A 27854-nucleotide genomic window follows, 5' to 3' on the forward strand; every position below is an offset into this window, starting at 1 on the left:
AGCGTTAAGGCTGCAAAACGAGCGCTAGAAAAATATTACCGTTTATACGGTAATTACTCGCTCAATTTCAGCTCGCAGCTCCCTGAGCTGTGAGCCGAAATTGAGCGAGTAAATTACCGTATGAACGGTAATTACGCGCAATATTACCCTATAAACAGTAATATTTTTCGAGCGCTCGTTTTGCAGCGTAAACGCTGACAATTGAATACCCCCCCAAAGGGGCATTTTCAATTAGGTTTCCGGTTCGCGGGACCGCGCCAGAACGGCCCGCGAAGTCAATCCACGTTACCGCAGTAACGTGGATTTTCGTGCACGTTATTGCAGTACCGTATTACAGGCAATACTGCGCAGGTTCCGTGGTAACGCACTGAATCCTAATTGAATATGCCCCAAAGTGTCTCTGTAACGTCCATGAGACACTTTGTAGCGGAGATGTGACAGAACCAGTAATTTTTCCTCAAAATTAGCAGATTTCTAACATAATTGCCGTCAATGTGTGTGGCGTGATGTCCGCGCGCCACAAAGCTGGCATTTGAATTCCACCCTATGAGGTACGAGCAGCGCTCCATGGCATGCAGCATGCCTCCCTGTAGGGGTGCAGGAAGAAATCAGTGATATCAGGTACTGTAGTATCTGCAAACGTGCGCAGCCGTGATGTTCCTCTGAACATCATGGCCAAGTATAGACAAACTTTCAATCACTTACGGGCAGATTCAATTAGCCACGCACAGCTGCGCATTATTACAGTGAATACGGTAATTTCTCCGCTAATTTTTGCTTTGCTTTGGCTCTTGGAAATCAGCTGAGATTTTCTGTCAAATCCTTAATTGAATCTGCCCCTTATTATCTCTCCATGGATTTCTTCTGGTGAAAGAGTCCATGTGCTACAGCAGCTTAATGATACGTGTGTTAATACCATAGTGATGTGTCTTATATGCACACTAGACCGCGCGGGGGAGCCCCTGAGCCAGACATACACTAGGAACAGCCGCTCTACCCAGCGCTGTACAATAGAGTTCAATCTCTGAGAGTCCTCCAGCTCTACTCTCACGGATGTCGCTGTCAAAGTGACGTCACCGCAGGCGCCGGAAGCGAGACTGAGAACACCATAGAGACGGGAGGAGCCGCCCCGAGTGACCCGAGAGAAGAGAGACCCCCGGAGTGACCCTTCAACAGAGACACCCGGGAGTGACAGGAAAGAAGGGCGCTCCAGCAGTTTTAGGAGACTCTAGACACCCCGGAAGTGACTGTACTGAAAGCCCTGTAACACACCGGAGAAGAAAGGAGCCCCATATACACCCGCATACTGAGCCACTAGCAGAGTGACACCAGCTAGGGAGACCTCGGACACTGACCCCAGAGAGCCCGACAGAGGGTGTGGCCCTGTGTCTGGGGCTCGATAAGTCATCTGTGAGTATCCCGTGAGACTAGTGTGCCCTCCTCACCCATCCTTCTCCTACTCTTTGTATACGTATCCCTCTGTATTACTCCCTGTTGCAAAGTGTGGGCCTATACTGCTCTCTATTGCATATAGTGTGCGCCTGTGTGGCCCCCTGTTGCGTATAGTGTGCGCCTGTGCGGCCCCCTTTTGCGTATAGTGTGCGCCCGTGCGGCCCCCTGTTGCGTATAGTGTGCGCCCGTGCGGCCCCCTGTTGCGTATAGTGTGCGCCCGTGCGGCCCCCTGTTGCGTATAGTGTGCGCCCGTGCGGCCCCCTGTTGCGTATAGTGTGCGCCCCTGCGGCCCCCTGTTGCGTATAGTGTGCGCCCCTGCGGCCCCCTGTTGCGTATAGTGTGCGCCCGTGCGGCCCCCTGTTGCGTATAGTGTGCGCCCGTGCGGCCCCCTGTTGCGTATAATGTGCGGCCCCCTGTTGCGTATAGTGTGCGCCCTCGCGGCCCCCTGTTGCGTATAGTGTGCGCCCGTGCGGCCCCCTGTTGCGTATAGTGTGCGCCCGTGCGGCCCCCTGTTGCGTATAGTGTGGGCCCGTGCGGCCCCCTGTTGCGTATAGTGTGGGCCCGTGCGGCCCCCTGTTGCGTATAGTGTGCGCCCGTGCGGCCCCCTGTTGCGTATAGTGTGCGCCCCTGCGGCCCCCTGTTGCGTATTGTGTGCGCCCCTGCGGCCCCCTGTTGCGTATTGTGTGCGCCCCTGCGGCCCCCTGTTGCGTATTGTGTGCGCCCCTGCGGCCCCCTGTTGCGTATTGTGTGCGCCCCTGCGGCCCCCTGTTGCGTATTGTGTGCGCCCCTGCGGCCCCCTGTTGCGTATTGTGTGCGCCCCTGCGGCCCCCTGTTGCGTAGTGCAGTGTTCTCCCCAGAAAATTTTGCCAGCCGGATGACATTAAGAACGCCTTTAACATTAAGAACAGGTACTTTGCAATAATATTTAAACATTTTGGAGGTTATTGCCCACCCCTGCCAGGACTGGTGAGACTGGTGGTCACTCTTCTAACAAACACTACTATGCTGGCTGTAGTGCTCACATATTGCCTGTTCTAATATAATAGGAGAAACAGTGGTTTGTTCTGTTATAATAGGACTCTGTTGAGCTCCAAGCGAAGACAGCCGGGTGAAGCACCTGAGAGATAGGTGCTAGGGAGAACACTGCAGTGTGTGTGTGTGTGTGTGTGTGTGTGTGTGTGTGTGTGTGTGTGTGCGTGTGCGCGCGCCTAGGCTGCTCGCTGTAGTACAGTCTGTGTGCGCCCGAAGGCTACTCGCTATAGTACAGTGTGTGCGCGCGCCCCTAGGCTGCTCGCTGTAGTGTAGTGTGTGTGCGCGCCCCTAGGCTGCTTGCTGTAGTACTGTGTGTGTGTGTGTGTGTGTGTGTGTGCGCGCGCGCGCCCCCCCCCCCCCTAGGTTGCTTGCTGTAGTACAGTGTGTGTGTGTGCGCGCCCCTAGGCTGCTTGCTGTAGTACTGTGTGTGTGTGTGCGCGCCCCTAGGCTGCTTGCTGTAGTACAGTGTGTGTGTGCGCGCGCCCCTAGGCTGCTTGCTGTAGTACAGTGTGTGTGTGTGCGCGCCCCTAGGCTGCTTGCTGTAGTACAGTGTGTGTGTGTGCACGCGCGCGCCACTAGGCTGCTTGCTGTAGTACAGTGTGTGTGTGTGTGTGTGTGCGCGCCCCTAGGCTGCTTGCTGTAGTCTAGTGTGTGTGCGCGCCCCTAGGCTGCTCGCTGTAGTACAGTGTGTGTGTGTGTGTGTGTGCGCGCGCGCCCCTAGGCTGCTCGCTGTAGTACAGTGTGTATGTGTGCGCGCGCCCCTAGACTGCTCGCTGTAGTACAGTGTGTATGTGTGCGCGCGCCCCTAGCCTGCTCGCTGTAGTACAGTGTGTATGTGTGCGCGCGCCCCAGGCTGCTCGCTGTAGTACAGTGTGTGTGTGCGCGCGCCCATAGGCTGCTCGCTGTAATACTGTGTGTGTGTGTGTGTGTGTGTGCCCGCCCGCCCCTAGGCTGCTTGCTGTAGTACAGTGTGTGTGTGTGTGTGTGTGTGTGTGCGCGCGCCCATAGGCTGCTCGCTGTAATACTGTGTGTGTGTGTGTGTGTGCCCGCCCCCCCCTAGGCTGCTCGCTGTAGTACAGTGTGTGTGTGTGTGTACGCGCGCCCCTAAGCTGCTCGCTGTAGTACAGTGTGTGTGTGTGTGTGTGTGTGTGTGTGTGTGTGTGTGCGCGCGCGCGCGCCCCTAGGCTGCTCGCTGTAGTACAGTGTGTGTGTGCCCCTAGGCTGCTCGCTGTGGTTCGGTGTGCGCCCCTGGGCTGCTTGCTGTGGTTCGGTGTGCGCCCCTGGGCTGCTCGCTGTGGTTCGGTGTGCGCCCCTGGGCTGCTCGCTGTGGTTCGGTGTGCGCCCCTGGGCTGCTCGCTGTGGTTCGGTGTGCGCCCCTGGGCTGCTCGCTGTGGTTCGGTGTGCGCCCCTGGGCTGCTCGCTGTGGTTCGGTGTGCGCCCCTGGGCTGCTCGCTGTGGTTCGGTGTGTGTGCGCGCGCGCCCCTGGGCTGCTCGCTGTAATACAGTGTGTATGCACGCGCCTAGGCTGCTCGCTGTAGTACAGTGTGTGTGCGAGTGCACCCCTCCATTGCTCACCATAGTACAGTGTGTGTGTACGCGCCCTTAGGCTGCTCGCTGTAGTACAGTGTGTGTGTGCGCGCGCGCCCGTAGGCTGCTCGCTGTAGTACAGTGTGTGTGTGTGTGTGTGTGTGCGCGCCCCTAGCCTGCTCGCTGTGGTACAGTGTGTGTGTGTGTGTGTGTGTGTGTGTGTGCGCGCGTGCGCGCGCGCACCCCTAGGTTGTTCGCTGTAATACAGTGTGTGTGTGTGCACGCGCCTAGGCTGCTCGCTGTAGTACAGTGTGTGTGCGAGTGCACCCCTCCATTGCTCGCCGTAGTACAGTGTGTGTGTGTGTGCGCGCCCTTAGGCTGCTCGCTGTAGTACAGTGTGTGTGTGTGTGTGTGTGCGCGCGCGCGCGCGCTCCTAGGCTGCTCGCTGTAGTACTGTGTGTGTGTGTGTGTGTGCGCCCCTGGGCTGCTCGCTGTGGGTCGGTGTGCGCCCCTGGGCTGCTCGCTGTGGTTCGGTGTGCGCCCCTGGGCTGCTCGCTGTGGTTCGGTGTGCGCCCCTGGGCTGCTCGCTGTGGTTCGGTGTGCGCCCCTGGGCTGCTCGCTGTGGTTCGGTGTGCGCCCCTGGGCTGCTCGCTGTGGTTCGGTGTGCGCCCCTGGGCTGCTCGCTGTGGTTCGGTGTGCGCCCCTGGGCTGCTCGCTGTGGTTCGGTGTGCGCCCCTGGGCTGCTCGCTGTGGTTCGGTGTGCGCCCCTGGGCTGCTCGCTGTGGTTCAGTGTGTGCGCGCACGCGCGCCCCTGGGTTGCTCGCTGTGGTTCAGTGTGTGTGTGCGCGCACGCGCGCCCCTGGGCTGCTCACTGTGGTACAGTGTTCACGCGTGTGGAATCGGTGGCGCTATATAAATTGATGATGAGTATGTTATGTGTGTACGTGCGTCAGGGCTGCTCGCTATATAGTACAGTGTGTGTGTGTGTGTGTGTGTGTGTGTGTGCGTGCGTGCGCGCGCGGCAGGGATGCTCGCTGTAGTACAGTGTGTGTGTGTGTGCGTGTGCCAGTGCTGCTCGCTGTGTTACAGTGTGTGTGTGTGTGTGTGTGTGCGCGCGCGCTCTCGCGTGTGCCAGGGCCGCTCGCTGTAGTGCAGCGTTTGTGTGCGCGTGCCAGGGCAGCTGCAAGTAAATAAAATGGAGAGGGAAAAACATAAATTTGGTATAATATTTTTGTACCATTAATTGTCTTTGCATATGCTAGTTAAACAAACGGTAGTCCAAATGTAAAAGTTTTTTTTCTATATGGTGGAGAGTGAGTGGCTTGCTGTCTGTAGAAATGAAAAATTGGTATATTCATCCAGAGAGGCAGGACCCTTGATGTAACAGCAAACAGAAGTAACCTGTTGTACCGTTACCATTTTAGTTTTTTTCGCTGCATGAATATCTCTGAATTCAAGTTATTCAAGCAGATTTAACCTGAATGCTGAATGACCAGAACTGTGTCCAATTTGATCGTGCACATTGGCTTTTCAAATTTAGCAGATCTGGTTGCTTTTTAGCATTGCTGAAAGGCCGAAGGCAGTAATTGTGCCCACTGGATGACCACACACGCCTACTTACTGTGGTATCGACCAACCTTATTTCTGAAAAATCTGAACAGATTGTAATAAGGATCGCTGGCTGTTTTTTGAGCACATACAGTAAGAACATGAGCAATGACTGAGCAGTTTGGTTGAAGCCTGCCAAATTGCGTGACAATACTTTGTATGTGGCCAGCTTAAGGGACGTGGAATGCATATTTGTTTTTGTTGGATGTGGATGGAAATACTCCACCATGCTCTACTTCTTAAAGTGAAAGCTGAACTGTACATTTTAACTTCGTATTTAAAAATTCCTTGCATCCATGTTGGCAATAGTCATCAGTTTCTTTAGAGCAATATGTTTTTTTTTTTTATTATATAAAGCAAAACATTTGCACAGGATTTTCACAGTATCTGACTGAAACTGATGTTTTGACTGTGCTCCAGAACCCATAGTTGAATGCGTCTGTATATGAATAAATGTTTTAAATTTTCACAATCCTTCTGTACTTATCTTAAAGGGGGTTCATCACGTATCAGTGGCACTGGTTAAGGGGGTTGAACCCTCATTTCTAAATATACTGCAAGTTTTCCGTTATGTGTGTTCCTCCTCTGGATCTGAGCAGTTGTGCCATCACCTATTGTCTTTTTCATGATCCATCTACAATACAGACAGAATTACATTTTTGAATGGCATTTTGCGCTTGTTAGGAGTACTCTCAGTAAGCTGGTTTAAATGCTTTTAGTCTTGGATGTCGGTCAGTATTTTATGGGGGGTGATAGACTGGGGAGTGGAGTGCTAGTTAAGAATTGTTAGAAGGGGAATGAGATCCGTTTGTTGACTTTGCTAGAGTCCTTGGTATTATTAGTTACAAGCGAACACTTTGGAAGTATGTCGTTATTGACCAGTGATAGCCTGAAAGTAGAGAATTACACTTGCATATAAATCTAGTTGGTATGGATCGTTTGTTTCCATTGCATAAAGTTTATATGAATGTATTGGACGTTTATTTCCTTAACATAGACTATAAAAATACAATAAATCTTTACAGTGATTTTTTTTTTATTTTATTTTGAAATAAGTACAAAAAAAGAAAATATATTTGTTGTTTTGGCTTTTATGATAAGTAGAAATGATCTTTGACATGGCAACCTATATGTTATTTTTGACCTTGCACAGTAACACCCAAGCTCAAGCCAGTAAAATTTTAATTTCACAGTGTGATTGATGGAAAATATTGTGGTATATAGTATAGGAAAATAACAGTTATAGTACATTAGCTTGCTGAGTGTGCTGTACAGTTATATGATAGAGACTAAGCAGATGCCCATAGACCTGCATCTAATTTAGATATCCGGTGGAGCCTTAAGCTGGGTACACGCTACAGGTTTTTCAACCAGTTATCGTGCCAATCACACTATAAACGACTGTTGAGTCTGATATCGCATTAGTGTGTACGCTCCCACCATCATGTTTTGTCATACCAAAGTGTATTGGTTCATTTTATTTTATAACCGGACTAAAAATCTCTATAAACGATGGAAGTGTGTGACGAACGCACGCACGACCAGCAGGGTAGGCAGATCTCCATAGAGTTTATAGAGTCATGATCTTTTTAGCCAATGGTTATGAAAGATGAAGAGCACAGATCTGAAGGTAAATCTTGTAGGTGAGTACACATGAATCTGCATGCTCATCGGGACTTTCAGTCGATGTTAAAATCATTACAGAAACCTCAGAAATGTTCTGTCGTGTGCACCCAGCTTTATGTTCTGCATATTATTGTCCAGCATATACTATGCAACTCGCTAACAATTGAATACCCCCCTAAGTGTTAATAACTAATATATTTAGTTATACTTGGTTCTGGATCCCATTGTATGTGTATTAATATTGTTGAGGTTTTATATGATTTCAGATTGCCTCTTTATTTAAACTCTCATCGCTTCCTATCATAGATTCTTCATTCCTCACAAAGGAGGAATTATGGTTTACCACTGGCAACTCACACCACAGTTCTTTTTCCCCCCCTCATTGCTGCTAACATCCGGAACTCTAATCTTTTACTTCTGTATCTAAATCTCGGTGTAATTTCTAATTGTATTTGAGTTCTTACCACTAAAATCAGTAGCACTGCTGGAGTCTGACTTTGCCTGTGTCCCTTCTATGCATGTCTAGGATTGAAACCATTGCAGTCTTAAACTAGTATCTTGTACTCAAGCACTTGCTATCTTGCCTTTTGTTGCTGTATGTCTCTCCTCACACATTTTTAATTGTAAGCTCTTCAGGGAAGTCTTCAACCTTAGTTTTCTTTTCCTGCTTCACTTCTTAGTCACATTCTGTGTTATTTGTTTCTTGTACCATTGTAAACATAGCATGGTGCTATGTAATTACATGCATGCTTTTCTGCTACATATATAGTCAGGGTGTTTTTCCACACAGTAGGAACTCCCTGTGAATGATGTTTACTTGTTTTGTGTTTTCTAGGTTGGCTACACACTTCTTTTGAGATTTATAGATACTGGCTGCCCACCCAAAAATTGGGAGACCTTAAGCATCTCTACAGGTAATCATGCGTGTAATTGGGCCTTCTGTACTGCTTGTGTGGTCCGCACGATAATGTCAGCTTAAAATCTTAGGGGCATATTCAATTAGCTTTTAGATTCGCGGTAACGCGCCGGAACAGCCGCGAAACGTAATACACGGTACCGCAATAACGTGGATTTTCGTTCGCAGCCCATAGGGTTGCGAACGAAAATCCGCGTTAATGCGGTACCGTAATACCCGCAAGAACGCGCACTTTTCGCGGCAACGCGCGTTACCGCGAATCAAAAAGCTAATTGAATATGCCCCTTTGAATGCTTTAATTTAAGATCTGTTTTCCAGCACATATTTTTTTAAATACATAAACTGGTTTAAAATAATAGAGAAAGTTGTAGACAACTGTATTGTACATGTTTCTTTAAATGTGGCATACCTCTGTGGCATGCATTAAATTGCCCTTTAACACTGGGCAAAACTGCTGCCATTGTGTAGGCCGTGCAGTATGATTTGTCCACTTGTAATAGTGCCATTAAACATCAAACTAATGATGGTCATTTTTACTTACAATACCATGGCTAAGAAAATGGTTTGCGCTTCAACCTTTGTAAACCTAAACGGTTGCAGTGAGAAATACAATTTACACTGGATGACAGATGCTACCATTTCGTAATTAAACTTCGTCTACTTTAATAAAGTTATTAATGAATTGGCAACATCTGTTGTCCGAGAGGAGGAAACTGTCAGTCACTTGCGTAAAATGACAAGTGCTGCACTGTGTAGTGGAAAATAAAGAAGCGGGTAGCATGCAAACCCCCCTAGTTCTCTTTCCACAAATTGTCAACCAGACTTGGTGCTTGAGAGCTTGGGTTGGTTTCCACTACAACTGTGAGGACATGAGAGTAGGTTCCCTTGAGATAGAGGAAACGTCTGTGTGTTGTCTAGCATGGAGCGGTTTTCACTATGGGGAGCTGCGCTGAAAAGAACAGGGTCCCCAACCATTACCCAGAGGGTAATGGCAAGAGTTAGAACCATAGAAGGGTAGCTTTACCATTACAGTGGTACTATCATGGTCCCAACCAATTATGCCAAGGCGGTAAAAGGAAAAAAAACACCCCCAAATTCCTCTTCACCACTTTTATATAACATAAAATATTCCTTTCTCTTTTGATCTGTTGACCCAGTGTTATTAATTATCCCAGGCCCCACGCCCGGGAGGTTCAGAAAATAACTTCAGCACTTTTCTGGCCTCTAGGGGGGCTGACATGCCTTTTTAAAATTGAATAAAACGCTACTCTTAACCCTTGTTCACCTTATTTTTCTCTTCTTTATTGTTTTGTCGTAGTACAAATAAGAAATAAAATATTTTTTTCTTGATTTTGATCTGCTGTAGTCCAAATCAGAAAAAAACAAAAAATGAAACCCCGTACAATTCCCCCGCCAAAAAAATCCCAACTTTTTTTTTTCAATTTGTATGAACTATGATGGATCTAGCAAGAGCAAAAGAAGATTTTCTTTTACATTTATTTTATATTTAATAAAGTGATGGGTAAGGAGTTTGTAGAGTCTTTTATTCAATGTAAGTTTGAAATTGTGCATGTATTTAATCGAAGACCTGAGATATATATCATTATCGTGGGGATATTTTGTGTTCTTGCTCAAGCCTAAATCTGAGTGGAGGTAACTATCCTTCTCTCTTTCTGCAAGTGACTGACAATTACCTCCTCTGAGACCAGAGATGCTGCGTGTTCATTCATTTAAGCTGGCACATGGCCATAGTAATTTGTCTCAGAAAGCACATTAGGTATGCACTGTTTGCTTTTCATTAATTTGACATGCAAAGTACACCTTTACAAAGTACAATCTAGTAGAAGAAAAATGTATTCTAGGGAATTTCAGTATTGCACTTTGAGAAACACTTGACACATTATGTTTTGTTAAAGCTGACGAATAATTCAATCCTACAACAATTTGACTTGTTCTACCTTTGTATGTGGAAATAGCTTTTTGCTCATTTTGATCTTGTATTTATAAAGTTTCCTATGCTGAGAAGGAAGTGAACAGTTCCAGAAGACTGAAAAAAAATGACAGAGAATAACTGGAGACCTTTGTACACCTCTAAGTTTGCTGTTTAGACAGTTTTACAATATTCCTCTAGTATATACATTCCTGTACACTAGGCAAAGTGAGCTAAGAAAACACTTTAAAGAAATGGTGCAAGGAGATGGGGTTTTGATTTACAAGTAATGGCAGTAGTGGACTGTTTACATCCTGGCACTAGGGGTTCAGCGGTTCTTAGTGTGCAGATCAGAACCTTCATTAGTGGTCATTTAAACTAATTTTAAAAAATCTTTTATCCCTTCTCCTTAGACACGTGTATTGGTAATAGTGGCAGAATAAGGAAAAGTGGCGTGCTTTTAAGCGCTATGTATACATATATTTGCAGTTGTGGAAAAACAAATCTCTGAACTGATTTTAATTATGCCATGAGATAGTTTAGATCTCGTAGCTATTATGGAGTCATGCTGCAATGATACCCGTGACCAGGACATAGTTATTCACATTAATAGATTGTAAAAGAGAGTAGGAATATGGAGGTGAAGTTGCTTTATATGTGAAGAATGCTAAAAAGGAATCTGATTTAGTTATTACAAAATGAGACCTTGGATGAGATCTATCAATGGGCGTACACGAGTAGTTCATAAATTAAAAATGAATGGAAACATGCTTGGTTACATTTATTTCAATCTACAAAATATTTCTATAAGCTTTCTTCACCAATTGAAATGCATTGTCCATTACAATTAATGGGAGATGTCATTCCCCCTGGTTTTCACCAATCTTGTCTGTATGAGATCTGATTATTTTGGAGATTTCTATGGCAATTTTGGAAATCGCTTTTTACTAAATTCCCCTTGCTCTTCACTTCTCAATGCTGGAATCTATTATGTTTATAATTTTGAAATATATGGCGATCTTTCTATTCTTTGGTAGATTAAAAAAAAGATTTGATCAAAATAGATCCCCCCCCTCCCCTCCCCTCCCCCACACCCTGGTATCAGAGGTACCTGTAAGAGAGAACTTGGGTTTTAGTGAGCATTAAAGTAAAATAGATTGTGACTGTCTGACAGGGTGGGAATTGATAGGTGATTTTGGCGAAACAGATGAAAGAACTAAAAGTGCAGAGTGGTGTGCCATATATGTTGCTCAAAGGAAGAGAGAACCAAAATTGTTTTCCATGGACGGTGCGGCAGTTTTTAAAAGTGCTAAGAAAACTGCTCTTACAAAAGTATAGACCGACTGAATTAGTGAATGGCTAGTTTTATATGCTTTTTTTTCTTATCAAAGACTTCACATACAATAAAACAGGCTAAAACAAAGAAAAAATTGCACAGTCGGTAAAATAGTGTGACATATTATTATTTTATGGGGGAATGGTAAGGTTATAACTGAACTGGGTGGATATGGTGCAAGAGACAAATTACAAAAACTATTTTTGCTCTGTATATTGGTGAAAATTCAAAGGGGACACGTACACTTATGATATACCCTACTGTACTGTCCTGACATATATTTAATACAGAAGAGGCATTTCTTGACCTCAAAATTAAAAGTAAATGAGTAACTGGGTCCCCATGGTGTAGATCCAAGAGTGTTAAAAGAACCAAGAGTAGGGCTTACAGCACCATTAACCAAACTTCTTAACCAATTGCCTGCTGATAAGTATAATTCCAGGTGATTGGAGAATAACGAATGTACTGCACATAAACTAGGGAAGAATAACTGTAGACCTGTGTCTTGCTTCAGTAGTAGAGAAATGTTGATTATTTTAATTCAAATTACAATATGGAAGGCAGCATAGATTTGATGTTGAGAGGTAATGTCAAACAAACTTAGTGGATTTCTTTACAACTGAAACTAGTGACGGATCAGTGGATATAACTTTACTTAGATTTAGTAAGTCATTTCATACGGTATTCCACAATTCAGAAACAGAATTGTTGGCTTTGTCTCCTGTGCTTTAGCAAGACCTTTAATTGAGTCAGTATTGTTGAAGTACTTCAGGGATCATTTCTGGGTCCTGTTTTGTGTTCATGTCCACTCACCCCCCCTTCCACAAGTGACTTCCTACTGCAGAGGCGTGACACCGAGTATGATGAACTAACATTGCAGCTCACATTCACATGTCTGTTTAACATGACAGTGGTCACCAAGTTATGTATTTCTTTACTCTGTTATCAACATTTCAGCCTCCCAGAGGGGTCATACAGTGTCCTTATATAGGCTTACTGACAGTGTGAAATGCCTGGTGAAACATGTAGCCACCACCGATCGTTGAAGGCTTAGCTCAAATACATCAGTTCCGATAAGCACCTAAATCATCTACATATACTTTTTTTTTTATTAATAACGCTATTATTCAAGTTTATTTGCAGTTTTCAATTCAGGCCAATGTGGATTACGGATTCCAGCAATAGCTATTTGTAAAGGAACCAATTAGAATTACATAGTTATGTAAAACTAAATGAAACAAAGGAGCTCCAGTTGCCTGTGATACAACTCTCTCAGCGTGGTGGTCTCTCCGGTATTGTGATGTTTTAAACTGCAGATACTGTTCAGTTCGGAATGACCAAGCACCAGCAATAATACTGCGTCAGCATTTGGAGTGCTATTTAAAATCAAGAGAGAATTAAAAATCAAAGATAAATGCATGCACGGTTCTAAGCGAGTTATGTTGCGTGAGTACCTGCGGGTTGCCAAAGAACTTAGTGGTTTTCATATTAGCTTGCTATTTATAAAAATGGTCAGCGCAGTGTTTATAAATATGTGGCATTTGTGCTCAACCAATTTTTTGGACACAGGATTTTCTGTGCAGCATTTTTTAGAAATGTACCACAATGTGTATAACGATGAAATGCAAATCACTTAAAAACGGCTTTCCATTCAACTTTGTGCTCTATGATTGGAGGATAGATTTGCATCTGCTTGGCACACTACACCTGGCTATAATTTAACTTTTTAAACCATATATTACTGTCACCTTAGGTGTTTTCAGCTGCTTGATCATGCAAGTATGTAACTTTACTCTGCACTCATCCAGTATATATTACAAATAGTTAATAGGTTATGCTCACTACAGGCATCATAGATGGGAATTCTGTGACTTGTGCATGACATGTGATATGAAATACTGCTCTTTTCATAGGTCAGAGTGTGAGCCTTCTGACTGCACCATGCAGTATAAAACCTGCATTGATCAAATAAACCTAAAACCATTATTCACAAGGGCAGCAAGAACACAAGATGTCTGAGTGTACTGGTCCTGTACTGGGAGCAGCTGTTGATGTCCTTGTCTTTGTGTTTTGTCCCATAGGCGGTGGCGGATTGTAAAGCAGTGTTATTCTAGCAAACATGCCATTTCCCTTTGGGAAGTCCCACAAGTCTCCTGCAGACATAGTGAAGAACCTGAAGGAAAGTATAGCCGTACTGGAGAAACAGGACATCTCGGACAAGAAAGCAGAGAAGGTAAACGGCAATTGCTCTTCTTGCATGGTATAAACTCTTCCGTTACCAGACATGCCACATCTGTATGGCTGGCTTTTTGTTTTTGTTCTTTATTTGTGTCCTGAGGAGCCTACTATTTTCTTAGGAATGATTTTTCTCTCTTAGTTGTACTCTTAAGTAAATTGATTTAGATTCGTATTACGTATGAGTAACATGGACCAGAAAAAGGCAACATAGAAAGGTAAAGTTCAGTTTCCCCAGGAAGAGGCAATTTAAGTCAACATTTAAACCAATCACAGGAGCCTGTATCAAGAAAAACTGCAGCAATTGTGGATTTTACCCCCCAATTATTTTTTTTTAAAAAAAATTTGTAGGCCAAACCAGTGGCTTTGAAACAATGTGTGCATGTTTGTGACTGAGTAATGTGTAGTTGTAGTAGTAAATAAATAAATGACTAAATACGTAAACCTATGTAAATAGAGAGCGCATAGTAAACCATGAAATATTTACTAATTGGCCATTTTGGGTATTCCTCCTTGAGCATGTACATCAGGTTAGTTGGGGAGTGACTACGGACAGCAAGTTTGAGTCTGCTTGTCATAGATTTTTGATGGGCTTAAATTCACGATGACTGGGCCGCTCACTGACTTCTGTGTTCTTCATTGTAAACCATTCCAGGGTTGCATTTACAGTCAAACTTAATCCACCATTTGAGCTTTCTGACAGTGTACCAGGAGTTTGTTATGTACACCATTTATCTTACCATCAATCCTGACAATATTGCCAGTCTCTGCTGCTGATCAGCATCACCATAAGATGATAATTGCCAACACCATACTTCAGAGTAAGGATGGTGTTAACCGGCTTGTATGAGAGACCTACATGTTTCCTTCCATTAGACCAAAAGTGACATTTTAGTCTCATCCGTCTACAAGACTTTCTTTCATATCTCTGCAGTATCATCTAGATTTGGTTTTGCAGACTCTCTGCGGACATGGATATGGGCTTTTTCATCATTTCATTTGATTTTATAACCGGACTAAAAATCTCTATAAACAATGGAACGATGTCTTGCAAATTCTGCAGGGTGTAGGCAGATCTCCATAGAGTTTACAGAGTCACGATCTTTTCAGCAGATGGTTATGACAGATGAAGGGCACAGATCTGAAGGTAAATCGTGTAGGTGTGTTCGCATAAATCGTCATGCTCATCAGGACTTTCATTTGGTTGTAAAAGTGTTAAAGATATCTCATCGGGAGAAATTTTCTGTTGTGTGTACCTAGTTTAAGAGAGTGACCTGATCTAGGCAGTGTTTCCTACTACTTCCACCTGTGTGCAATGGTCTACACCAGTGGTTCCCAAACTATGCGCCTAGGCTCCCTGGGGTGCCTCGGCGATCTCACAGTGGTGCCTCGGCCAGGGCCAGTGGTAAGCAAGGCGGGGGACTACTTGGTAATTATTTTGGCTTAGGGGTGCCTTGAAAAAATTATGGAGACTCTAAGGGTGCCTTGAACTGAAAAAGTTTGGATCCACTGGTCTACACTGAAATCCCGGGAGGTGTTCAATGCCTTTGCATAGCTCCTCTACCCTTCCTCAGACTTGTGCCCTTTGTTAATCATATCTGACTTGTTTAGAATGCTCTTTTATCTTCATTTCAATCCTTTTTTTTTTTTTTTTGGCAAGTCTCCATCTTATACTTTGAAAAATAATAGATAACAGGTTATCGGCTCATTTCTTACATAGGTGGAGACAATGAACAATTTGTGACTTTTGAGGTGCTGTGTGTACCTTTGCAAATTTGAGTTTGTGGATCTGTTTTTTTTTTTAAATGTAATTTGTTTAGTTTTTAGCAATTTGTGATAAGGATTTAAAATAGTTTAATTTGATGTGATGCTCAATAATATGTGGATTGGTGACAAAAATAATCCTTCTTCGCTCTATAACAGTTTTCAGATTTTAAGATTGACAATCTATCACCCTTAAATTCAAGCGACTCATCCAGCCTGACATGACCTACAAATGTGTTATGACCTGCTTGGCAATAAATGGAAAGGGTTACAGATCCAGTTAAAGGGTTCCTGTCATTTATTCTTTTTTGTGTTGGTGTGTTGCATAAAACCTTCACTTTGTGATATATTTTTGTGACACTTTTCAGCTTATGCTGCAGACTCGTGAAGTCACTTTTTCTATAATGGTTTATAGCTGTTGATAGTATTACAAGTTGCTAAATCTTCCTGTTTTAAAACATCGTCTCAAGTTATATATTCTCACTACAGAAAATTCTCCCTGCAATGGCTGCAATCCCAAATATAACATCTAGCTATAAAGCCAGCTGACCTATTATATAAAAACAAACATCCATACGTCCAGGCGTGCATACATACAGATATACATGAGCGTACAACATGTGTCGGCATTAATCATCAGAAATCTCTCTCAGCTACAGAGGAGCCCACTGCACACATAACTATCTTCTGAATGCCCAGTATAATTATAGCATAGTATGTAAGGATTTATTAATCATAGGGTAGGGAGACCGACTCTCTATAGCTGGGATAATCTTGCACTGGGCACGTGTTGTTCTGCTGTGGGGAGAGATAGATGGGAAGGAGAGATTTGCTGATAGGATCCCCACACTTGTACTGCCTTATGGGCAGCTATAACCATAATTTCTGTGGCTGGCATTCATATGTGTAGATAGCCTATGTCGCTACTCCTTTTTATTAAAAATAATTAAAATGTACCAATAATGAAAAACAAACATGTAAAGAGGATGCCCATCTTCTATTTGCTTTTGACATTACACATTTCCCATTAAAATTGATAAAAATGACGAGATATACGACATTTTCCATTACAGATGTATGTGTGTATGATCTCTCTCCAGGCCAGACAAGTACTGTGCAAATAATGCATGGGGGCTGTGATGCCAGCAGAGGGATCAGTGTTTCCAAGAATGTTTTTATAAAGCGGAAAATTAAGGCTGACCTCAGACTGATTTACTTTAGTTAGCAATTTCTCTCCTCCTTGCTTGTTGGAAAACTTACAAATAGAAATTACCTAATTATAGGATAGGAAAGAGGGCCTGATAATTATGATTAGTTAGTTTTATTGGAAAGAAATGAATTGGATGATATGCTGATGGAAGATAACCAACTATGCATTTTGTTTTCTGTACATGTGACATAAAGGGGTAGATTGTCTCTGTAATCTCTTTGGACCACTAAATATTTACCCTGTTCTGTTTTTGAGTACAAAATTTTACACATTTCACTAAGCAGAATTTAGCCTTAAAAGTCGATTACCATCTAGGAAGGGAGCGAAGCTCTATAGCTCTGCCCCTCCCCGGAGCTTGGGGGCTGCTCTGTGCAACTCTGCGGTTAGTCTCCCCAGACCAGGAGAGAACCGGGCTGGGTGACGTTATGGAGGAGGATGTAAGCAATTAGACCAACAGAGAAGCTGCACGCACGGACATTGAGGCTTCTCATTTGTCCTCATTACACCACACAGCAGAATGAACTGATCATCGTCTCCCCAGTGCTGTTCATTCTATGAAATAGAATTACAAATGGAATGTGTGATGGGAATGGAACTTTGCATCTCTGCAAAATGTCCTCTTTTGTTACGAAACTCAGTTTTTACAGACATTTCGCTCATCTCCAACCACTACTTTCTACCATGTATTCATTAGCAGTGCAGGGTATTTGCTATTTTAACTGAATACTTAAGAATCATATTTTTGTTTTACCATTAAGATTTTAAAAACCATTACAATATTAATCTTATAATCTTCATCAACGTTTATTTATATAGCGCCCAGCAAATTCCATAGCGCTGTACAATTGGGAGCAAACACCGTAATAAAACAATACTGAGTAATACAGACAAAGAGATAAGAAGACCTTAGACACAGGCTTACAATCTATACTTCTAATCTGCTTTGTTAGAAGTGTCCTCTATATATTTTTAAATGTAGGTAACTCTTGCTTGTAAGGTTTTATTCATTCACAGATAGCATTCTGACCAGCCTTCCTTAAGTTTTGTTTTTGTGATCTCTGTCTCTGAAACAGAAGGGTTCAGCTTCTGCTTTTCTCTGGTGTAAGTTAATAACACAAGTATGATGTAATTGTATAAGATAAAGGATGTTTTCTGAATTAACTGTGTGTGTTTCTTCTATCGCTGGACTTACTGTGAAAATGTGGTCACAAACATTACCACCCCCCCTGCTGCTCGTCGTCCTCCTCATGTACATATGAAGTGAAGAACAAATAATAATAGATTTGTCTAGCTCGACGGTTCCCAAACTGTGCGCCGCGGCTCCCAGGGGTGCCGCGGCGCTGTCACTGGGGTGCCGCGAGCCAGACATAAAAAAAAAACAACAAAGAACACATAAACTTACCAATCCGCCGGGCGCCGGGACCCAGCAGCCTCCTCTCTCACACAGCTGTCACTGAATATCGACGTCAGTAACAAGCTGCTGCGGGAGAGAGGAGGCTGCTGGGTCCCGGCGCCCGGCGGATTGGTAAGTTTGTGTTCTTTGTTCTTTTTTTTTTTTATGTCTGGCGCGGGGCAGAGGAGTGAGAGGGAGTGTGGCAGAGGATGGGGACAGCGGGGCAGAGGAGTGAGAGGGAGTGTGGCAGAGGATGGGGACAGCGGTGCAGAGGAGTGAGAGGGAGTGTGACAGCGGGCAGAGGATGGGGACAGCGGTGCAGAGGAGTGAGAGGGAGTGTGACAGCGGGCAGATGATGGGGACAGCGGTGCAGAGGAGTGAGAGGGAGTGTGACAGCGGGCAGAGGATGGGGGCAGCGGTGCAGAGGAGTGAGAGGGAGTGTGACAGCGTGCAGAGGATGGGGACAGCGGTGCAGAGGAGTGAGAGGGAGTGTGACAGCGGGCAGAGGAGTGAGAGGGAGTGTGACAGCGGGCAGAGGATGGGGACAGCGGTGCAGAGGAGTGAGAGGGAGTGTGACAGCGGGCAGACAGCAGGGCAGAGGAGAGTGACAGCGGGGCAGAGGAGAGTGACAGCGGGGCAGTGGAGGGGGACACAACGCGAGAGGGGCAGTGGAGGGGGACACAGCGCGAGAGGGGCAGTGGAGGGGGACACAGCGTGAGAGAGGGCAGAGGAGGGGACAGAGGGCAGAGGAGGGGGACAGCGTGAGAGAGGGCAGAGGAGGGGGGACGGGGGACAGTGTGAGAGGGGGCAGTGTGTCTGGATGCAGAGGGGGCATTTTTGCATACAACTAAATAAGTATTTCTGTCCAGACCTAAATACTTATTATAATGTTTTGACCCAACTACTTCTAAAACAGGACTGCTCAATAATTATTTTGGAGGGGTGCCTTGAAAAAAATTTGGAGACTCTAAGGGTGCCGCGAACTGCAAAAGTTTGGGAACCACTGGTCTAGCTAATGTTTCTATCGCCCTCCTGAAGTGTCTGCTTGGACTATGTAAAGAATAAAGTTGTCACCCTCCAGCATTACCAGTGTATCTACAATAGCGTGTGCTGTCATGAGAGGTAGCAGCAGCGTAGTGCCATCTATTCTGAATTATTTACTTCCACTTTTAGATCTGCTTGATGTGTGGTGATTATCACCAGAATAATATTAATCTACCATACCCTTTAAAAGTGATCATATGTATTTTATAGTGGGATATCGCATAATAAGACACAAAAGCAGATCTCACTTGGTAAGTAAGATTTTAGTGATGGAGGGCCTTTTTGAATGTTCTGGGGTTTGTTGGCTGATTTGAACTCTACTTTTGGAACTTCCCTGCATGGTTGGGTGTGAGATCTCAGGAAGTGATTCATGTCTAATTCCAGGAGCTATTTATTGTAACCCAGATAAATCACACCTAGTTGGTTCAAACCTATCTTGTTAGAACCTGTTTTACAGCAGGTGACTGGACTTGTAACTGCTCACACACACCTGGGTCACGGGCAGGTACCTAGATCATGGTCCTGTCCCATAACATCAGCAGCCTGCTATCTCTTTTCCTTGTCGTCTTAGATGCTCATGCAGTGTCTGTCTCCCATTTGGCTATTGGAGCACACACTACTTCTGCAGCATACTTTTATACTGGTAGAGGTCAATAAATCCCATCTCATGAAAAGGTTGGGCAGCATCAGGGCAGGCTGAGCTGGGAGCAGGGGGGCATCTATCCCCCAGGCTGGTCCCATAGTGGGCTCTTTTGGGTTGGGTCACTGGGCCACCTGCATTTTTTTTTTCCCTTTAAAATGTTCCTAATAAGCTGCTGAGTCGAGTCTTGTCCCCCGAGCTAAAATGTGCAGCACCGTTGTGGTCCAGAATATTCTAGTCGGTTACACTTTTCTTTAGGGAACACATATAAGCGTTAAATAAAGTCGGTGATCTGTGTGAATTAGCCACACTTGCTGACTCCATTAATTGCACAAAGTATTAAAGGGTTGACAAATGGTTTCATAAGTATGTCTAACATGTTTTTAAAAATTGTATTCTACTTACCATTTATTTGTTTAGAACATGAACTTTTAAGACATAAGAGCAGGATTTGCTGATTGCATTTCCCATAAGGGACTTCTGAGTTCGAGTCGCTGCATATGCGTTGCTTTGCTTGACCTGCTGTGTGAATGTAAGTTTCAGCTTTAGAACCATGTTGTACAATGTACATTCCAGCAGAAAACAGTCCAGAATATTATTGTGTTATGTAAGTCACATTTTGCCCTGACTTTGACATTTTATGTCTAGGAAGAGGCATTGTTGGGAATGAAATGTCACATGACAAGTATTCACCTTTAGAGTTGTGCTGTTGTGGCTATTCTTGTGCGCATTTTATACATTGCTTTCTTGTGCTGTTTCATTTCACAGCTGCTATTTCCTCACTCGTTCAGCTCCCCCACCCACCATACCAATTCTATTACCTGTCCCACTCCTGGTTCAAACATCTCACTTTCCACCCATGTTTCCGATGACTTTCACATTAGCAGCAGAAGCAAGGATCCAAAGAAAGTGGCATGGCCCAAAGCCAAAAGGAACTCGTTTGGGAAACAGAAGATGGACAGAACTGCAATTTTATCGGTTAATATGTGTGCAATGTCGCAAAGTTTTATTGTAGGGTTTTCTGGTGGAGGACAATCCTCAAAATGATGGCGTTACTAACCTTCCACTGGACAATCAAATAATGCCATATTTATGTGACAGAAGACATTTCAGCCTGGTCTACCAGGAATATATATAGCTATGTGGGGATCTGCCCCCCCCCCCCATTGCAACACTGTGTAATGTGGCTAAAAACAGAGGAATAAATTAGAGCAGCTCCATTATAGCAACAGGGTAATGCTTTAAATGTGTATGACTGGACACCAACAATAGTGCCTGATAAGCGATGTTTTACTAATGTAGCCTGCAATTCTAGATATACCATAAAGTTCAGCTGCATACATTGCAGGCAATGGGATTAGTGTTCTGGAACCATGTTTTACAAATGTGATGACAAATTCATGTAGCATCTCTGTTATATACCCTCCTGAGATAATGTGTAATGCACCATGTCTAAGCTGGGATAATGGGTGTAGGAACCTGTACAGCCATGGGGAGCACTGTAACAGAGCAGGCATAGTTCTGCACACCGCCATAAAGTTATTTATCGGACACTAGATGACTGCCAAAATGTTGTATCTTTTCTCCGGTGTGTGGTTTTTCAGCCTTTTTGGCAACAAGTAATATTCCATTCAGGAGACTTAATAGTTTGCTCTCTGTTCATAAATATCTAGTGAGCACCCACATCAGCAAATCCTAAATTACTATTTTATAGTAAAGCAATTTATCTGTTGTGCTGCCATTCATGTGTTTTTAGTCACATTACCATAGTAACATTGTGTCTGTCTGGAAACTAACACTTTTTTTCTTCAGATCATATTGATCCTATTTTTAACAGATTCTACTTTAACCTATTCTACAGTACGTTCGCATTGAAGAAGTTGTCATGTTTGTAAACGTGTGTCTCTGTCTGCATGGTTTGTCTGCAGAATGACTGTGTAGGTGAAATCTGTGGTGCTGGGGACATTTAAGCCCTGTTGAAATGCTGAGTTTATCAGTGTAACATGGCCTGTAAAGTGAGGAGTAGTATGATCCTCCTGTCTGTAACGTCCCTTTCAGTAGGGAATATTCTGCTAAAAATGCCATCGCTCACTGTCTCCTCTATTTCACAGGCAACTGAAGAAGTGTCTAAAAACCTGGTGGCTATGAAGGAGATCCTGTATGGGACAAATGAGAAGGAACCTCAGACTGAAGCTGTAGCCCAGCTTGCTCAGGAACTGTACAACAGTGGACTCCTGGGGACTCTTGTGGCTGATCTGCAGCTCATAGACTTTGAGGTATCGAAGTTCTATATAGATTTGCTCATAATGATAGTAGTAACATCCTCGTCATTCATGGCGGGAGACCAAAGGCATCCATATTGGAAGAGACCTCATCCTCACATGTGTTTTCTTAGACTTGCATCTCACATGGGTGGTGTTTAGGGACATGCTGCAACAACATAATGCACATTATAATTTCACCTATTACCTGCCCAGAGCTTACAATGTATTCCTTGCAGGGAAAGAAGGATGTTGCTCAGATCTTCAACAATATATTACGAAGACAGATTGGAACGCGAACACCAACAGTGGAATATATATGCACCCAGCAGAATATTCTCTTCATGCTATTGAAAGGGTATGATCTGTGTAATATAATAGGGAAGGGGCAGTGTAGGGCAGAGCATGACCTGTGTATCCTAGCAGGGAAGGGGGATTCTTTAGCATATGTGAGGTTGTTTACTAACAATGGGCAGCTGTGTTGTGGTAACCAGCTTGCATTGGTCTAGTATAACAGACGTTGAAATTGAATGATCGGTTGCTATTTGACTTAGAATTTTTTTTCTCTAAGTATATATCCCCCTTTGTCTACATACTGGGTTTGTGGTTGTTTTGGGGTTTTGTTTTTCTAATAGTTTTCTTTCGCATTCAGTATTTGTCTGTTTTTTCTTTTTCTACCAATCAAGTTTATAACTAGATGTTATGACACCTCCAGGTATGAGTCTCCAGAAATTGCTTTGAACTGTGGGATCATGCTTCGAGAATGTATCAGGCACGAGCCACTTGCCAAGATTATTTTGTGGTCCGAGCAGTTTTATGACTTCTTCCGGTATGTGGAGATGTCAACGTTCGACATTGCTTCAGATGCCTTTGCTACATTTAAGGTAAAAAAATGTTTTCCTCTTGTGATCTTTATTTAATCCCTAAGATCAATGATGACAATAATTATGGAATATTTTTATTTACATTAAATGACATTCTTGGTCAGACTTGAAATCTGGCAATGCATATTTAGCGGTCACCATGCTGGTTTTTGCTTTTCACTCGGCTTACTGTGTTTTGTTTTTGTCAGGACCTGTTGACTAGACACAAGCTCCTAAGTGCTGAATTTCTTGAGCAACATTATGACCGGGTAAGATGCAAACAGAACCCGCAATCTATACACCATACTCCAGTTTTATTCTGCACACATACATATTCTTCTCCATCTCTGTGATGTATATGTGCTGTTCTGTTGTATTTGCCTTTCAACACATATACACCCCATGTTCTGTTTGTTGATTGCACCAACCTGAATGTAGCTTTTGTTTTAGTTCTTTAGTGAATATGAGAAGTTGTTGCACTCAGAAAACTATGTGACAAAGAGACAGTCATTGAAGGTATGTTTACAAGTTGCAATATTCATAAGGGAAGTAGTCTTCTTGAATTAATATAACTCTTAATATAGACTATTGGGGAACAATAGGTAGGGCGAGTACATTTTCATAGTCTGTGTAACATTGCACCACTAGATTGTATTCCTGTCTCACTAGCATGAGTAGTTGGCTATAGTTAGACCTGTTTGGGCTGAGTGATGATGTCTTGCTGATCACATACAAGGTTCTGATGCTTCTCAGCAAAAAGCAAAAGTAATGTATTGTGACACCAATGCTCATTTCTGAGGCCCTGAAAAATATATTATTGCACACTGGTGATAGTTTAGACTATTCCCCTTTTTAGTTGTGTTATTTGTTTTTGTGTTTGTTTTAAATTTCCTGTGTAGAGAGAGATATGTAGTATGGTAAAAATAAAATTTCTTATCTCTTTCTGCACCATAATTTACCTTCCCTAAATCTCCTCCCCATTTTTCGTCCCTCTTTTCCCTCTTCCTTCTCCCATTTCCTTCCTCTACTTGTATCCTTTTTCTCTTTGCAGCTCCTTGGCGAACTTCTGTTGGACCGACACAACTTCACCATCATGACAAAGTATATCAGTAAACCCGAGAACCTCAAGCTGATGATGAATCTGCTGCGTGACAAGAGCCGCAACATTCAGTTTGAAGCTTTCCACGTATTTAAGGTGCTGCAGGAGGGACAATATTGTTACTCTGTATGGGGGATGTGGACTGCCAGTAATTCTGCTAATTGCTTCATTGTGTACTATCTTGTTATAGTAGAGATCTCCTGCTCTTGTGGGAAAAACACTTTGTGTATAAGGTGGAAGGAGAGACCTCTTCCTTCACCAATCTAAAATGATCATTCATTCACACTGAGGTGTACTACATTCATATATTATGTCACTTAAATTGCCACAAATTGATGGGCATTGTGCATATTTCAAGGTGTTCTTGGTTTCACCTCGGGTCTTAGCTGTATAAATGGAGCTAGAGATGACACCACTTCTATCTAAGCACAATGCAGCCCCAATGTCTCCTTACTTCCAAGAGTTATGCAAGTTCTAAATGATGTTATAACAGAATGATGCACTGGGCTCAATCTGACAGAGGCTGCGCTTTTGTGGTGACATTTTTAGTTGCCCAAGACGTGCTCCTTTTGAGTTCCACCTTTAAAACCCCAGTACACGTGTTTTTTCTTTGTGAGTGGTGTTCTATTTACACTGATATTTCAGCTTAAAAGGGCTGTCCTCTCTTTAACCTGCAGGTATTTGTAGCCAACCCGAACAAGACACAGCCTGTACTGGATATCCTCCTCAAGAACCAGAGCAAGCTCATTGAATTCCTCAGCAAGTTCCAGAACGACCGCACTGAGGACGAGCAATTTAATGATGAGAAAACCTACCTAGTGAAACAGATTCGGGACCTGAAAAGACCCGCACAGCAAGAGGCCTAAAGTGGATGGGGGGGGAGGGGGGAGGATCCCAAACCCAGCGTTTTGCTGCGAGCGTATTCAGCATCCCGTGGACTTTGCGAGCAATGTGCTCACTTCTACCCCGAACAGTTTCACCTTATTCCATTGCATTTGAATTTTTAGTCTGAGTGTAACCCATTCCCTGATGAAAGAACCTAGGTGCTGCACTCTCCTTTTGCAGCTCAGGGGTTAAAAGATGAATGCATAACTACCTTATGTTCTTTCTTTTCTCCTTTGCACCTTTATAGAGAGAGTTGGAATTGTTTCCCCCTTCTTTCCTCCATGTTGCATCAACACGGGATTGAGAGTCGCTCAGTATCACAGTAGCAGAAAAGTTCAATCAAAACAGAAAAGAGAGGTCTTAGAATCTCGAGCGAGTGTATGGTTACTAATCTGGGTTTTGGATAAGACGGCCTCTATGTAGTTAATATTTTTCTTTTTTTTTTCTTTTTCTTTTTTTTCTTTTTATTGCATCGCAATGCATTGCATGCTTGCAGAAAAAAATGTCAACACAAAAATCTGGTTTCCATCAGCATATTTGCACATAAACTTGTTAGAAAAAAAAAATATTGAGCACAAAATTTGATCTGTGCATAGCCTGGTACCTTAGTTTAACAACAACAATATGCCTTGATTTCAAACCGAAACAACCAATAAAATGCAATAGTGCAGTGCTTTTATTTGTAATGCCCGGGAGTGGATCACTCCACAGGGGGGGGTCATAGGAATGGAAGATGGGTTCTGCCATCAATGATGTGTGTATTGGGAAGAGCTTACTGCAGATGGGTTTATGTAAAGATGAGTGTACATTCATTATATATGCCTTTCAATTGCTTTTTCGCTTTCCTTGGCAGAGTGTTTATTGTTTTAGTAGACATATAAGGAGGATTTGAGCAGCATCTTATGTCCTTTGCAAGACACATTCATCATATTTGGAGGTAGCTCTACTTAACCAGTACTGTTCTATGTACTAATGACTTGGAGGAGAAAGCCGGAATGAAACACTTTTTGTCTCAGAAATCTTCATGTGTGCCTGTTTTAGTACATGCCATACCAAAACACTTGCAATAGTCCAAGTAAACTTGTACATAACGATGGGGTACAGAGCGGGAGTCATCAGTTCATTGTGGTTTGGGGTCTGCACTGATGTGAAGCTTAGCTTAGTCACATCAATGCTCTTGAACATAACATGCTGCTTTAACACGAGCTTTGCCTCTCTAACCCTAAGTTCTGAGATGTACACAAGGTGGTCTGCTGGATGTAAGACTGTGTGTGACTTACTGCTTCACCTTGAGTACACACATTCAACACAACGTGCGTGTGGTCAGTCCAGCATGACTGCATGTGTCTGGTGGTGCATAGTGTTGGAGGCTTTGTGTATTTGAGAAGACACATGATCAAGGGTGGTTTAACGTGGCCATAGGTATGCTGGTGTAGGTTATGTTTGAAGTGTGCCATAGTGCACGATGCACAGGTATGGATGGCTACAGCTTCGAATTGTGCTGCACAGTGTCTGGGTTTGGAGTGCAGCAGAGTATTCTAACAATATTGATGTTTAACTCCTAAGCTTGCATTAATGTACTATTGTAATCTAAGTATTAAGACACCTGGAAAAAGAACAGTTTCCAAACTGCTTTAAGTGAGAGACCTGAGAAGACATCAGTTTTCCCTGCATAAATCCTATTATGTGAGGGATTTTCTGCCTGGTGCATGTAGCTGGGATAGTGCACATCAAGGAATCGCTGATTCTGCTGATGTTCCCAGATCTCATCTGGAGAATGCTGAAACCAAAGCCTCAGGTAAAGGGGTAAACGCTGCACTTCATGCAGATTCGCTTTGGGTTTCTTTGGATTCTCTGTGTACATATGTTTTTGGCCTCTTATTCATAAAGAAAATAAATAAATAAACTGTACAGCAAAGGAGTGTAGTGATGTTTCTTGTGACCGTATCGCCTGTGGTGCTCTGTGTAGTTGTTTGAATGAGGGCAGTGTGCCCCAACAGACTGGGTTTGTTGATCCGTCAATGCATGCAAGACAAATAATGGACTAGTTAAAGGTATACTAGCACTAAAACATTAAGCCAACATCTGCCCTTTATACAAGTGCAGGTTTTCAATGCATCTATACCTGTTTAGTAATTATGATGACATTTATCTGCTAGTTTGCATCTATTGTGAATAGGGACTGCTATTGTACTTGCTATCCTGATAATCTAGTGACATATCCTGAAAACAGTATAGTGTTATTATTTTTAATTATACAATAACTTTTGCTTAGTCTTTTGCGGTTGTATCAGAAGAGAGGATTACTCACCAGTAAATAACTGGCCTTTCTCCTGTCTTCCTGCTTCAGTTTCAGTTCCCCATGATCTCATTGAGTGTACAGCAGAGACAAACAAACAGGAATGTTAGTGTTATTATAATTAAAGGAATTGTGTCAGCAGATCACATAAGTTACATACCAACACTGATACTTTTAAAGGTAAACTGAACCATCTGGACAAGTTAAACCTGTAAGAACACATTGAGGCATATTCAATTGTTTGAATATCCTGCGGCGTTAAAACTATTACCGTTATTACGGTAATAGTAAGCTGGAATTCAGCTCAGGGAGCTGCGAGCTGAACTCCAGCGAGAAAACTACCGTAATAACGGTAATAGAGCACGCGCCGCAAGTTTTTGAGCGTTTTCGCCAACAATTAAATATGGCCCTTAGCGCATAGATATATTTACTCCACATAAACTCCACGTGCTTTACAAATCCATTACTCAGTCTCCTGTTGTGTTGGGTTTTCCTAATTAGCCTATTTTGGACTGTCATACATGTTCCCTTCTGAAAGAGGATCACTTCCTGTCTGCTACTGGCACTGTATAGATGGGAATAGCTAGAAAATTAATGCATCTTCTGTAGGGAGAATTACATATGAGCATGTTACTCTTGTTTTCCTATCTGGTTTTTAGTGGATCACGCCTTATTACGTTTAAGCCTTCTCCCCCACTACTGGTAGATCTGTGTGTCCCTGTGATACCTTGGGA

At 43.4% G+C, this 27854-nt stretch overlaps 2 protein-coding genes across 2 annotated transcripts in view; both read left to right on the top strand.

Annotated features, from left to right (window-relative positions):
• The window catches only part of LOC142143659 (transcription cofactor HES-6-like), a 200387-nt gene that overhangs the window by 54291 nt on the left and 118242 nt on the right, over positions 1-27854 (top strand). The window lies entirely within an intron of this gene.
• LOC142143658 (calcium-binding protein 39) lies at positions 1063-26742 on the top strand. The gene is made up of 10 exons (XM_075201677.1): positions 1063-1410; positions 8081-8159; positions 13509-13660; positions 21825-21989; positions 22214-22332; positions 22690-22858; positions 23047-23106; positions 23288-23353; positions 23889-24032; positions 24614-26742. Exons 3-10 carry the CDS (start codon positions 13547-13549, stop codon positions 24800-24802), a joined length of 1026 nt encoding a protein of 341 aa, XP_075057778.1. The 5' UTR covers positions 1063-1410; positions 8081-8159; positions 13509-13546; the 3' UTR covers positions 24803-26742.

The sequence above is a fragment of the Mixophyes fleayi genome, chromosome 3 (genome assembly GCF_038048845.1).
Source record: "Mixophyes fleayi isolate aMixFle1 chromosome 3, aMixFle1.hap1, whole genome shotgun sequence".
Classification (NCBI taxonomy): domain Eukaryota; kingdom Metazoa; phylum Chordata; class Amphibia; order Anura; family Limnodynastidae; genus Mixophyes; species Mixophyes fleayi.

Bases quoted from the DNA above. Each gene is read 5' to 3' on its own strand.
- LOC142143658 (XM_075201677.1), top strand. From the start codon at position 13,547: ATGCCATTTCCCTTTGGGAAGTCCCACAAGTCTCCTGCAGACATAGTG. The intron at 21,990-22,213 runs GTATCGAAGTTC...TATTCCTTGCAG, and splicing joins TGCAGCTCATAGACTTTGAG to GGAAAGAAGGATGTTGCTCA. The intron at 22,859-23,046 runs GTAAAAAAATGT...TGTTTTTGTCAG, and splicing joins ATGCCTTTGCTACATTTAAG to GACCTGTTGACTAGACACAA.